Source organism: Neovison vison, chromosome 3 (genome assembly GCF_020171115.1).
Source record: "Neovison vison isolate M4711 chromosome 3, ASM_NN_V1, whole genome shotgun sequence".
Lineage (NCBI taxonomy): Eukaryota > Metazoa > Chordata > Mammalia > Carnivora > Mustelidae > Neogale > Neogale vison.
In genome coordinates, this window is record NC_058093.1 from 46,855,898 (window position 1) to 46,869,955 (window position 14,058).

The 14,058-nt window shown below is 61.5% G+C and overlaps 1 protein-coding gene across 18 annotated transcripts in view; it reads right to left on the reverse strand.

Annotated features, from left to right (window-relative positions):
- KIF1A (kinesin family member 1A) overlaps positions 1–14,058 on the reverse strand; it is a 92,342-nt gene that overhangs the window by 37,860 nt on the left and 40,424 nt on the right. For 7 of the 18 annotated variants that reach the window (XM_044241985.1, XM_044241995.1, XM_044241994.1 and 4 more), the window contains exons 11-25: positions 12,337–12,412; positions 10,574–10,652; positions 9,658–9,800; positions 9,202–9,228; positions 7,793–8,004; positions 6,797–6,876; positions 6,424–6,499; positions 4,421–4,500; positions 4,012–4,118; positions 3,112–3,195; positions 2,396–2,576; positions 2,244–2,316; positions 1,978–2,071; positions 834–982; positions 323–501 (exon numbers count right to left, since the gene is read on the reverse strand). In XM_044241985.1, the coding sequence (XP_044097920.1) occupies positions 323–501; positions 834–982; positions 1,978–2,071; positions 2,244–2,316; positions 2,396–2,576; positions 3,112–3,195; positions 4,012–4,118; positions 4,421–4,500; positions 6,424–6,499; positions 6,797–6,876; positions 7,793–8,004; positions 9,202–9,228; positions 9,658–9,800; positions 10,574–10,652; positions 12,337–12,412 (1,640 nt within the window). The remainder of the gene's footprint in view (positions 1–322; positions 502–833; positions 983–1,977; positions 2,072–2,243; positions 2,317–2,395; positions 2,577–3,111; positions 3,196–4,011; positions 4,119–4,420; positions 4,501–6,423; positions 6,500–6,796; positions 6,877–7,792; positions 8,005–9,201; positions 9,229–9,657; positions 9,801–10,573; positions 10,653–12,336; positions 12,413–14,058) is intronic. The other 11 variants (XM_044241998.1, XM_044241997.1, XM_044241996.1 and 8 more) reach the window with 2 other exon arrangements.

Sequence of the window (14,058 nt, forward strand, 5' to 3'; positions counted from 1 at the left end):
GCCATCCTGCCTGGGATCCCTTGGGTCCTGAGGTGGAGAAGCACCCTACTGAGCTCTTCTGAGAGCCCAGCTTGGCTCTGGAGACTCCCCACCCACCTCTCAGGGCCTGCTTTGACTGTGCTGGCCCCACGCAGCCCCCACTGCAGTACTGTGAGCCTCGTCCCCCGTTTCCTCCACGAAAGCCCACTGAACCTCACCACTGCGTCGGCAAAGGGAGAATGCAGCTTCTATAACCGCACTTTTCCTTCAGACTGTAAAAGCCATTGCAGCAGGAGAAACACCCTCCTCGACATAGGAGCTCAGAGGGTGTGCCCCCCCACACCTGAGCTTCTCCAGCGTCCAGTAGTGGGTGGCCCCATTCTTCTGGTCCTGGACCTCCACGGCCACAATGGTGCGGGGGAAGGGACGAGTCTCCCGGTCTTTGGCGGCCTCTGGGGGCAGCAGATCCGGTGGCAGCGGGGAGTAGAGAGTGTCCGTGAGGAGGACGAATTGGAACTGGACCTGCAGCAGAGGGGAGGGTGGCGGCCGTCAGCCCTTCAGTGGATGGAAGCCAGGCCCCAGAGCGCTTCCTTCCCACCTCTAGGCTGCACTGGAGCCTTCTGAACGTCAGCCGGAGAGAAAGCTGCTCCTGCTCCCCAGTGCTCCCTGAGCCTGAGGCCACAAGCCTGCCTGGGTCTGTCCCCAGGCGTCCCTCTCCCTACCCCCCCCCATTCTCAGGGCCCCAGGTCAGGGGTGGCAGCTGTGCCCTCCCCCAGGGGGGCAGGGATGCCCATCACTGGGTCCCCCCTGTGTGCGTGTGGCCACGGCGAGCGGGCAGTGAGGCAGGAGCCCACCTTCTTCTTGAGCTCAACACTGATGGCATTGGCCTCCTTGAGGAAGATGGCGTTGCCCCACAGCAAGTCCCGCAGTGACGTGAACTGGTACCACTTCCACTTGCGGAAGGCCCAAAGCGCCAGCTCACACTCTCTCTCGGTCCACTGGACTGCGGGGAGAGGTGTGCACAATTGTTGCAAAAAGGCCGCGATACCCCACTCTGGCCACGGCCCAGGGTTCTGTGTCTGGACCCCCAGTGTCACACTGACTGTTCCGGGAGCTCAGAAAGAAGGAAACCGGTGGGAAGGTCTGCCCCAGGGAAAGGCCTGAAAGGCCCAATGGGCCCCAGAGAGGCCACCCAGAGCCAGAGCACTCGGAGAGGCCGTCAAGCTCAGAGAGGGTCGTGGCAGCGCCCTTACAGACATGGGGGGCCCCCGGCAGGGTCAGGTGCCCGCGGGAGGACGGCAGGAGGGTCAACCGGGGCTCAGCCTGATGCCCTGTCCCGGCTCACATGTCTCTGCCCCTCAGGCCCACAGGAGGAAGGACGCGGGGACACGGGGACGGGCCTATCTGGGCTCCCAGCCTCGGCCCCTCTCACCCAGTGCCCCTGCCCTGAGGGAAGAAGCCTCATCAGATAAACAGCTCCACACAAGGGCATGCCAAGGTCACGTCTGCACCAAGGTACTGACCAGCTGACCGTGGGCCAACCTGGACATGAACCCCGGGTCTTTTTCTGCTCCTTCTACCCCGCCGGTGGCCCCCCTCGTGCCCACAGTGGCTGAGGTCAGCAGGTGGGCCCCTGGAGTTAACGCTCAGAAAGGGGGTCCTGAGGTGAGGTGCAGTGACCGGGTCCCGGATAAGAGCACAGCCTCATGCTGGCAGGATGAGAGAGCAGAAGCCGCACCCTGCCCACACCACCTCGCCACCATCCAGGCTGTTCCCGCCGAGACTAGCCTGCGTGCCAGAGCCCAGCTGCCTCCCTGCCACAGCCCAGCCCCTACTCCCCAAACCTGCTGCCATGGGCACCTCCCAGCGACAAGGAAGCCTCTCCTTAGGTTGGGCCAGGGGCCCCAGGGCAAAGGTGTGGAGCAGCGTGGGGGCTCCTCTTGTCCAAGACCCCTCCCCAGCCCAAGGCCCATGCCCCATCCACTGAAAGCCTCTCACCTTCATCCTCAGGCTCCTCCTCCTCCTCGTTCACCTCGGGGTAATACCTGGAGTCCATCTGCCTCTGCAGGGCCTCCAGCTTGCTCTCGTAGTCCTGGCCATGGGAGAAGCCCTGTGGACCCATGCGGGGACCGGACCCCGTCCCTGCCCTCCCGCCTGAGCCTCCCTCTGTGGGCCCCAGGGCCTGCACCACAATGACGGCTGGCTGAGCAGGGACCCCGGCTCCCCCCACTGCCCCTGGCCCAGGGTCCAACAGCCGCCCTCACCAGCCTCTGCTGCTCTAGCAGGTACGTGGCCTCCTCCCGCTCCCGGCGGTACTGGTCCTCCAGCTCCTGGAGTCTGCAAGAGCGGGCTGGGGTGAGTGCGCACAGGGGGATGAGCGGCAGGAGGGGCGCAGGGACCCTGGCCTGGGCCTCACCTCTGCTCCATCTCCTGCTTCATGTCAATGCCCTGCTTCTCCAGCAGCTCTCGCTGCGCGAAGGCCCAGTCCACGGGCTCGGCAGGTGTCTCCGCACAGGGCGTGCGCTCCCGCTCCTGCCTCGCCTGCTCGGGGTGGTTGAACCGGAATACGTGGCTCTTTCCCATGATGATGCGGTTTCCTGGGGGACAGAAGCCAGGTCAGCAATGAGGCGGAGGGCTGTGCCCTGGGGGCACAGGGCATCCCTGGCTTCCAGGGATGGGGGCAAGGAGGAGGAGGGGATAGCGGGGCACACGCGCTTCCTCCGGCTGGCCCACCCCGGGGCGCTACCGGGAGCCACCCCGGATCCCCACTCTGGACCCGCCAGCCACCCGCCCCGTGGCCCAGGACCTCACTGTCTCCCCAAATCCACGTTCTCTGTGCCTCCCCATACAGCAGCCAGGGATGTCTGCTAAACAGTCCTGGCACTTTTCCAACAGACAGTCCTTTCCTTACCCGACAGGGGCCACTGCCCTGGACATCCTGACCCCGTGCCTTGTCCGTGGACATTCCTCCATCCCTGGGGGCTGTGTTAAGGCCCCTCCTGCAGTGTGGACCCGAGGGTCCTTCCCTGCCCACCTGCCTCCCCAGCTGCTGGAGCATGATAGAGGCCAGCCTGTGTGTGCCCGAGGCCCCCCAGAACAGATGTGTTCACTAGGCCAGCAGCATAGCCATACCTGACCGCAGGATACTGGGCTCCGTGACTTTCTTGCCATTGACATAAGTGTCTGCTCCCTCACAGGGCTCCAGGGTCACCACGGCTACAGGACAGACAGGGGAAGGCTAAGAGGAGGACTGTGAGGGACTGTCATTCCGGGTGGTTGTGCCCTCTCTGACCATATGCGAGGCGAGGCTCACCAGCCACCCAGGTGTGGCCCCAATCAGGCCTGTCCCTCCCTGCTAGCTGCAAAGCCCAACAGCTGGCAGACAATACCTTGTTTGGGCCCCACAGGAGGGCCGCACCTCCCACACAGATGAGGAAGGAGATGCCCGATGGAGGGGGCGCGTGTGCCCAAGTCAGAGAACTGGGGGGCCATCAGGGTCTCCAGGTGGGCACGGATGGGAAACAGTGGCTGGCCTGTCCCCAGGAGTCCCAGAGCCCCCTGGAGCTTAGAGTCCACCCATCCAGAGGAGGGCAGGCTTTGGGGATAGCATTCTGGGAGAACCAATGTCCCCAACACTGATTAAGGCAGTGGCCCTGAAGTGTCCTGGTCACAGTGGGCTGCGGGCCAGACGCTTGTCAGGGAGCACACCTGGTGCTGGGGGAGCGTGGGGCCTGTGATGGCACAGGGACACAGCATGGGCCTCCCCAAGAGGACCACGTCCAAGACAGGCAGTGGGGACAGAGGTGGGCAGGCCAGCTGGGTAGTGGACAGACGGCAGCTCCAAGCCCAACAGGAAAGTGGGGTCTAGAAGTAGCTCTCCACACTAGATCTAGGCTCATTCCCACAGCTTACTATCCTCCTGCCCAGGGAGACCCCCGGGCCACTCTGGGGGGCCGGGAGGGGGCTCCTGGGTCCACAGCCCAGCACTCAGAGCTCCAGTTCCCTAGAGCCACTTCCCCAGGGCCGAGATACCTTCACTGCCCCCTCGGGAGTCGCTCCGGAAGATGCAGTGCTCCTCCTTGATGAAATGCCCACTCAGGACAATGTCCTGCCGTCTCTCTGCATCCTCACGGCCCACTCTGCAGAGGAGGGGGGCGCAGTGAGCACTGGTCAGACCCAGTGCATCCAGGCCGCCACCCCCGGGCCCACTCCTGCCCCCCAACAGGGGAGCCTGGCTGGACTCCATCGGGAAATGCCCAGGGTGCATGTGAGCAGGGCCGCAGGGGATGCCCCAGACACAGCCTGGCCTGGAGAGCCCCATGGCACAGAGTGGCCCCAGCCTTGTGTCCATGCTTGTTAGTGTGGGCAGGCAGTAGCATTCCAGAAGACACCAGGCTCGGCAGCCCCTCTGTGGGGGAAGCCTGACCCCCGCGAGCCCCACCTGGTTATCCCGTCCTTGATGTAGTACAAGAGGCACTCAGACATCAATGGGTCCTCGTTCAGGTTGACCAGATGTGGTGTCTGGGGAGAGAGGAGCCCGATCACCTCTCCTGGGGAGGCATGGGGGCCCAGCACCGACCACCCACCTGACCTCTCTCTCCTCGGGGGCCAGACCACCACCAGCCCAAAGTTGCCTCATGGGGACACAGTGTCCTCCCAGCCTGGCTTCCCTGAGGAGGGGCCCGGGGAGCTCAGAACCTACGCGGGAGGCACTCAAGGGGAGTTGGGAGCCCAGGGAGGTGCTGGGGGCTGTGGGGGGCCCTTGGGTCTATAAGGTGCATGCTGGGTCCCGCAGGGACCAAGGCATCAGGCTCTGGGTCCGTTCCTCCACCCTAAAAAGGAGCTATGGGACTCCATTCAAACTGAAGCACCCAGGAGCTGAGAGCCCCAGTGATCTGTGAGTCCAGAAGGATTAGGGTGCTGCTGGGGAGGGATCTGACCCGTAGGCCGAGGAGCAGAGGCTATGAAAAAAGTCCCTTCAGCCCCCCCCCCAGCTTGGCCCCCTCCCATCCGCCTGCCCCCCAGGTCAGGCCCCCTCCCATCCACGGGTGTACCCAAGATGACCAACCTGTCTGAGCACTGCCCTCAGTCACTTGCCCCTTCCTGGGCAACCCCACATGCGTCACCCACTGGGGCCCTAGACATACTTCCTGAACTCAGGAATGCCACCCCACACTATGTCCCAGGCCGGGGTCCTGCAACCCAGTGGAAGCTGGGACAGCTTTCTTGGCTTCCCACTGGGCACCTTAGAATAAGCAGCCTCCACACCAAGCTCCAAGTCCCCCAGTGCCCCACCACCAGTCTGCAGGACTGTGACCGTCCCCATGTTATGGGACACTGGGGACAACCATCCCAGCCACCCCTTCTCCTAAGCAACGAGAGCTGTGCTCGCCAGAGTCCCAAGAATGCCCTCTAAGGAAGAGGTATCCTCAGATGCCTCCAGGGCAGTGGCCAGACCAAGATCAACCGACCCAAGAGGGAATACTATTGCCTCTGCCACCAATGGCAAGCCTCCAAGGTGCAGATGTCCCGAGGCCACCTGCCCCAACAGCTCTGTACACCAGCCCTGGGGTACGCCCTCCAGGAGGGGGCAGGGGCTGAGAGCCCAGGAACAGTCCATCCCAAGCGAAAACTACAGGCCAATTCCAAAGGGCTATGAAGCAGCCTATCTCCTGCCCCCCAGCCTGCCCCAAGTGCAGAGCCTGCGCACACAGCCCCCTCCTGTCTCCAGGCCTTAGCTCCATGGCCTGGAGCTCACAGGGCAGAAGCATCCTGAGAAGCCCAGCTCTGCACCCAGTGAGTGGCCACCAGGCTGATGAATGTATCACCCAGCACGTGCACTTCCCTCCCATGGTGTCTCCAGCAGCATGGAGAGCACTCCACATGCCTCTAGCTTCAGGTCCTGGCAACACAGAAGCCCTCTGTCCCAAACAACGCCTGGGGGGAAAGCCAGCCACAACAAAGCTGCTCTAGGGCAGGCAGGACCAGAGAGCCGAGCTACAGTCAGAGTATGCTGTCACCACCTCCTTGGAGGCTTCCCAACTTGAAACCTGGCTCCTAAGAGGTCTAAGGGTCTGGCAGTCTTTGGGGGAATGGGGGTCCTGGGTCCTAGAATTATCAGAGACTTTTCCCCAAATGCTCATGCTTCAGCCATCTGAACTGCCAAAGGGGTTGGCGCTCGGCTCCACGTGAGGCCCCACTGACAGCGCCAGGTCTGCAGAGCCAGCTGGGACAGGAGAGGAAGAGTCCCAGCTGGGACAGCCAGACCCCACTCTGGCTAAGCTCCAAGAGGGCAGTGCCGCCCACCGAACTGGCTAGCACAGGCTTCGGAAGGTCTGCACCCCCCGTCCTTCCAGCAGCACCCTCCTGGGCTGAGCGGGGGTGGGTCCCAACCCTGGCCTGTCCGAGTTAGGACCGTACCCCAGAACTAGAACAGGCACTTACCTTTTTGGGAGAGAACACCCCCAGGGTGCCGCCGTCCTCCCTCATGGCCACGCCCATCTCGGCCAGCAGGGCTTCCCTGAAGGGACAGTGTCTGGGTCAGCCTGAGCCTCGAGGCTGCAGGAGCATCGCTCCCAACTGACCCATCGGCTGAGCAAGAGCTGATGAGGCTCTGGCCCTTTGGCCCAGGGGCACCCCATTGGTCCATGATCGCCTGGAGAAAACTGTCACCTGACCAGGGATCAGGTCAATGGGGCCATCAGCGATGGGGGCGTCGGGGGGAGTCTCTGATGAGAGGACACGAGCCTGTCCCCTGCTGGGACACAGCCACGCCCAGGGCTGGGGTGCTGGAGTCCTCAGTTTCCCCACTGCCCACCTCTCCATCCGGATGGCTTCCGTGCGCCGCAGCTTCTCCTCCCATGTCTCATTGAGCTCGGCGATGATCTTCTCTGTCTCCTGGGCAGTGGGACAGAGCAGAGTGAGGCTGGGGGTCTGGGGTGGGAGCAGACAGAGGCCCGGCTGCCAGGCAAAGTTCTGCAGGGCATGGGGGCCCCAATTCCCAGGTCTGTCTAGCCAGCACAATGCCTGAAATGTCAAGGGCCGAAGGACTAATGTATCCACAGACACAAGTCTCTTCTGTGGACACAGCCAGACAATAAAGAAAAAAGACAAAATAAACCTGGAGAAAAAGAAACACATATACATTTAAGGACCCTGAGAGACATGTAGGACACTGAGACACACGTGGGGCCACAGAGAGACACACAGGACATTGAGAGACATGTGGGGACACAGAGAGACACACAGGACACTGACAGATGTGTGGGACACTAAGAGACACTCAGAGACACAGAGAGACACAGGGGACACTGAGACTGGTTCTGAGGCACAGATGTCCCTTGGCCACTGCCGGGACGCAGACGACAAGCACTTCCAACATCAGCCCCAGCTCCTGGTTTCCTTCCCAGCCCCACACCCCAGGGGGTCCTGCACCCCAGGGTCCCCCACACACCCGGCACCCCCCCCACCAAGCCGCAGTCCAGCCTCTGTGTGTCTGCTTACTAAGTCAGCCCCAGCCCCGTACAGCCCAGCACCCCACAGTCATTTGCTAAAGGAATGACAAGCCCCTCGACTAAAAGCCAGCCGGACCCCCGCAGGGCCACACATGTGAGCACAGAGGACAGGGAGGGAGCACGGAAGCCCCTGGGACCCATCTGCCCGTCTCAGCACAAGCAGCCTCTGCTCCCGTCCGCACAGCCCACTGTGCCTCCAGGCAAGCCTACCCCGCGCTGTCAGCACACCCTTTCTGGGATCCCAGGCCCCTCAGGAAGGGACACTGCCCACTCCCCACCCCCGCTGACCACGCCCTCACCTTCAGCCTCTCGATGGCCTCCTCACTGCCCGGGGCAAACAAGAGGCGCTCGTGCAGGCTGGACACGGAGGCAGCACGGCTGGACAGGGCCGAGAGCGAGGACGAGGGGCTCATGCCCACCAGGGCGTTGGTCACTGTGGAGAGATTGTCAGGGGCTGGACTCAACTCCGCCCCGCCACGGTTACGGTTATTGTTCTCAAGGTCGGACATGTCTACGGGAGGAAGGGGAGGGGAGGGCGGGCAGACATACGGGAGGGAGAAAAAAGAAAGACCAAGTTGGGAAAAAGCCAGAGGTGGGTGAAGAGAGGCAGGAAACAGAAAGCAGCAGCAGGTGCAGCCGGGGGCCCAGCGCCGGACAAGCACATGCGGGGCTGCCGCCGCCTCCCCACCGGAGGACTCAGCCCCCACAGCCCTCCCAGCACCCCGGCGGCAGCAGGGCACCCCCTCGAGCTCCTCTCTACCTCCCCACCCTGCCCAGACCGGTGGCCTTCCAGCAGTCTCTGCACACCCACCGGGTCTCCTTCCCTTGGCTGTCGCTGCCCTGTGGCCCTCCTGCACCCAGGGCCCTGACACTTGGCCTCATCCTCTCTAGGATGGATGCCCCCTACCCCGTACCCATCACCTGCCTGGCCTGCCATGTAGCCCTGAGCTTTGGGGACCATGCTGCGCTAGCTGTCTGGCCCCACTGAGCACAGGGATTGGCCCCAAGGACACCTTGGAGGAGAGGTGCACTGGCGGACCCCGAAAGGGCCCCTGCTCCTCCAACCTGGAGAGCCTGCTCTGGCTGCCCCAGGGTTCCATGCCCCCCAAGACCTGGGATTTGGGGTTAGGACAACCCTCGGCAGAAGCAGGCACGCAGCAGAGCAGCGGCAAACGTAGGACAGCACGGGGCGCTAGGGAGAACGAAGTTGTCCTGTGCCCCTGGGTCAGGGAGGCCCCAAACCGCAGGCCCATGCCACAGGGAACCGGACCCAAGGCCAGAGGGACACAGGCTGGGAGGCCCTGGCAGCATTCTCATTCGGCATTTCTGAGGGAAGGGGCTTTGTGGTGTGGGGGGCCCGAGGGAGTCTGGAGCTGGGAGCCAGGGGGTAGACCCGGCCTCCTGAGGCCCCCCAGGGCTCCCCGCCCTGGCACTAGCTACCAGACTGAGCTTCCCAGGCCTCTGGGAGAACAGGCTAGGCTCAGCCACTGAGGCCTCCCTGTGGCCTTGGTTTCCTGTACAGACATGGGCTGAGCCAGGAGCCTAGGTGCACCAGGCAGGGTGCATCTACCAAGACACCTATTGCCCAGCCCCTCAAAGGGGGAATGGCAGAGGAGGGCTGGGCAGCTGCCTCCCCGCCGTGCTGCCCTACACCCCGCGGAGCAGGGACAGAAGCAGGGAAGCAGGGAGCAGCAAGGGGGATACACACATTTGGGTCCTCCGGGCACAGTGTTGGCTACGGGGAGGGGAGGCATGGGGGAGGGAGGAGAGACAGAGAAACAGAAGAACAGGTTTGTCTCCAGAGGGCCTGAGGCCCACCCCATCGCAGGCCAGGCACCAGGCTGGGTGGCGGGGGTCTTCGGTGGACACCCAGGGACCGTGGCCTCCCCAGCACCCCCAGTACGCCAATGTGGCTTCCAGGGAAACCATCTGTGGCCTGCTTGGGCCAGCACCAGACCCAAACCATGCTGTCCACCCCGGCTGAGGCCAAAACCGCAGCCTCCCCCCGAGGTGGCTTGCCCAGGGACTCAGAGCTGGGCTGGGATTCAGGTCCATGCATGAGGGCAGCCGGACTGGTCCCAGCCAGCCAACGGGTGGCTGTCCCGAGGCAGGAGGCCACCCCGGCCTGCCCGCCTCGCCCTGGACAGGCGGCCCAGACACTCACTGTCTGTGATGTCCCCGAGACCCTGGGCGTACAGCAGGTCCCGCAGCCGCGTCACCTCGTCCTTCAGCTCACGGATCAGCTTGTTGTTCGGGTCCTCGTTGATGACGGCATTACAGCGGATCTGTTTGGCCCGGTCAGCATACCTGGACGGCCAAGGGAGCTGTGGGCTGTGCCCGCAGCCAGCAGGCCCAAGGGGGCCCAGAGCCCTGCCCAGGGCAGAGCCATGGTGGGGAGGACCTCAGCAGCTGGGGCCCAGGGGCTGGACACAGAGCAGGTCACCCCACCTGGAGCCAATGGGGCCATCGGCCAGAGCCCTATAGGGGGGTCACCTAGCCCTGCCCCACATTTGGGGGGACTGAGTCACCAGGAAGAGCAGGAGCAGGGATGGAGGGTACCTCTCTGTGAGGCAGAGCCTTCGCACCTGGACCTGTTCTCCCCGGGGCAGAAGGGGCAAGTCTGACAGCTGGGGAAATGTGACGACGCCCACGTGTGCGCGTGTTTTGCCCCTGCACTCCTAAGTGTCACTGACATGTGCAAGTACCTACACAGGGACCCACACCCCTTCATCCTTTTACAGTTAGTGGCATGTGACCCAGTTGGCCGAGCAGCCTCCTTCAGGGCCAGCGCCTAAGCTGCCCGTCCTGCTGCCAAAGGGACCCTTGGAACACACCCTTGCGCCTTTGCTCCTTAAAGACCTGGTTTGGTACCTGGTCCTGGGCCCTCGGACCCATGGGTGGTGGGAAGGGAACAGGCCCGTGAAGACCCAGATGCCCCCCCCAAGCAGCCACTGGAGCCTCAAGGAGCCCCAGATGAGGTGACCCCCCACCCCAAAGCGGTGCCTCTGACTCAGGAAGAGAGGGATCCATGCCCTCCTGGAGTCAGGCCGGGTCCAGGGCCCACTCACTCCAGAACACACCTCAGTGTGCTCAGGGTCTCGTCGTAGTTGATGTCTGCGGGGCTCAGGGCTGCAACCATCGCCGTCCTTGAGTTCCCGCCTGTGGAAAGAAGGCCAGATCATGGGGGGGTCCTCTCCACCCCATCCGCTCCTACCTTTGCAGCTGGGGAAGCCAAGGCCCAGACGGGTAAACCAAGCCATGGTCCACTGTGTGAACAGGGGATCTGGCCTGCACCACGGCAGAGGGGAGCCCAGTCATTTTTCTCCTAGAGTGTGCTTTTCTCACATTTGTGGCTACTTCACAACAGCCAGGCCCCCTCCCCGTAACAAGGGGGGACTGGGGCCGACTTTACAGTATTTCCTGCAACATTGGGATAATTTCTTTAGAAAAAAAATTTTTTTAAAGATTTTATTTATTTACTTGACAGACAGAGATCACAAATAGACAGAGAGGCAGGCAGGGGGTAGGGGGAAGCAGGCTCCCTGCTGAGCAGAGAGCCCGATGCAAGACTCGATCCAGGACCCTGAGATCATGACCTGAGTAGAAGGCAGCGGTTTAACCCACTGAGCCACCCAGGTGCCCCAATTTTTTTAGAAATTTAACATTCATTTCAATTCCAGATGCAACAATTTCTTTCATTTTTATCTTTCTCGTTCAGAATATTTTTTTTAATATTTCATGTCCGAGTCCTGGCCCAGGGCGGCATGGAGCCTGGTGTCCGGTAGTGCACTGCGTGAGGAAATGGACGTTTCAGCTTCAGCTCTAAGGCTGATGGATCACTCAAAGGCTCAGAATGTGGGGAGCCCTGGGTAGGGGCTGCGGGCTGGTCAGCAGCCAGGGCACCCCTCAGGGACATGTGTCCTGAAAGCCATGTTCCCAGGGTGTGGCCCCCACACAAACTGCGAGGTGACAGTGTGAAGGGCTTGGGGTGCAATGCCACACCGGGTGCCAGACTGGACTGCACGGGGGGTTCCCCCTGCTCTACCCTGGAGCTGGGCCTGGTTGTGGCCCTTGGCAGAAGCGTCCATCCAGTCCACGTCCCCAGTGAAGGACCACATTCCTAAGACACACCCATCCACCCTCAGGGGGGGCCCGGGAGCCTCCAGGAGGCCTGACATGGCACACGTCACTAGCCTGAGCAGAGATTAGCCAGGTTGGTTCTGGGGTGCTGGGTCAGCTAGCTAGGGCTCCTATACCGTGGACACGAAGCTAAGGAAGGCTATAGGGCCCACCTGGTCTGCCTTACGCTCACCAGGTCAGCCCAAGACTCAGTTTACCTTCCTGGGCGTCAGCCTCCCAAGCTGTGAACATAGCCAGGGAGGACCCCCGAGGTTATTTTTGGGAGGAAAGGGATCAGTATTGGGATCCTTCAGGCTCCATCTCCCTATCTGTGTCTTAGGGGCTCAGAACTCAGGGAGACAGGGTGACAGATGCCACCAACCAAAAACCCAGCAAGCAAGCAGAGCTCCCGGAATCACTGAGTCCCAGCAAGGAGTAGCACTTGGTCTGGGTGTCACAGGCTTGAAGCAGGAGCCCCAACATAGGTGTATGTGTTCTGTGGCCCTCTGGGCCATCCTGCTTCCCCGCACTTGCTCTCGTTAGCCCTTTGCTGGCCACCAGCCCTGGCCCTCCAGAAGGATCCCCCAGGTTTGCCTCAGCCTAGGCCCAGAAAGAGGGAGAGGCCTCCTGCTGGTAAGACACCCCTTCTTGGGAGGGAAGGCAGGACAATGGCTCAGGGCAGAAGTTAGAACCCTAGGGAGAGGTGAACCCGAAGAGTCCTCACCCAGGTTTTCTCGGAGGAGCCAGGTCAGCACAGAATCTCTGTATGGAATGAAATCTGTCTTCTTCTTTTTCTTGTTCTGTGGGGGAAGAACATTCCAGGTCAACCCTGAGCCCACTGGAGGGGAAGGGAGATGGAGGGGGCAAAGCCAAGGGTCTGTGGGATGGGTCCCCAAAGCCAAAGGTTGCTGTGGAGGGCAGGGCTAGGCCAGTCCTCAAGGCCTCTCCCCACCTGCCCCATACGGTGCTACCCCCAACCGCCCACACTCAGGGCCAGAACCAGACTTGCTGTCCCATCCCCTCAGGTTCCCCCTAGCCCATCCCATCACACGTCTGGGCCACACAGCTGGACAGAGCCATTGCCTTCCTCCACTCTGTCAGAAGAATGGACCTGAGCCCATCGCCCCCTCCTCAAGCAGCACTGTTGGTTCTGCTGACTAAAAAGAAAAGGTCCCACCTCACCTCTCTCTATCCAGATGGAACTCACCTTCCCTCCCCTGCAGTTCAGGCACAGACCCCTTCGTTAGAACCTGCTCCCCCACCCCTCCCCTCAGGATGAAGCAGCCTCTGCTGGCTGCTAGGAACCATTGCTCCTTACAGACATGACTAATGGACTGACCGAAGGGTCCACTGATCATGGATACTCAGCTTCCAGTGTTGCCTAGTTCTTGTAGACAGTTGCTTAAAAGTATTTGTTGAGCACCCGCAGGGGCCAGCAGACATGGCTTCTGCCCCCCAGACTCCCCACCCGGGGCGACGCACACAGGGGCTTCCATGAGGGCTGAGTCACTTCTCTGGGCAGAAGCTCTTCCGTCATTGTTCCTCAGGATGATTTCCGACGAGCGCTCCCTTGGCTCAGAGAACATAACTTGTGAAAGCTCCTGAGACACGAGGTCAGGATGGCTTCCCGAAATCCTGCGCTGGCTTCGCTTTCGGTGGGGCCTGAGTGTCCCTCTCCTCACAGCTCCTCAGGACTGATGGCCTTTTTCTCTCCATTGACACTTGGTGGGTGAAAACTGTACTTCTATGTGACCTTTGGGTTACTTCATTCCCGAGGCTCAATCCTCTGCCACATCTGTCATAGTCCTTGTTTCCACAGTAAATGCCCCACAATCACGGAGTCCCTTCTGCGATGACCAGGAGTCACTTTCATTTCCACTGCTCTGTCCATCCACCATCAGCGTTGTTCAGTCATGCTCCTGCCCCTCCCAGAACTAGCCGCTGCTCTCCCTTCTCCTCTGCCTTCCCAGCCTCCGTCACCTCACACCCAGATTTTTGCGACACTGACTTCCATTCTCCTGACCACCACACCGGGCCACCCGGCTCCCCATTCTCCAGGCAACAGCCTGAGCAGCACATGCCAGATTAGATCAGACTGTGAGTGGTGCTGGAAACCCCTCCGCTGCTCCCCATCCAACCACAGTCAGCTAGTTCCTGACAATGGATCAGGCCCCTGTCCTTCTCTGGTCTCATCATCTACATGCCTCCATGCTCCCTGCTCCAGGCCCTGAGCCTCAAAACCTTTCACATTCAATCCTGAAGATTTTTCTACTGCAACTCCTCCCACAGCACTTCACACAGTTCCCACAGTGCCTCACATGTTCTCTCACAGTCCCTTCCTCCCTCACGCAGTTCCCCACAGCACCCTGCACAGTTTCAGGTCCATCATACAATTCTGCACCATTTGTCACACTATGCCTCCCACAGTTCATGACACAGTTCCTCT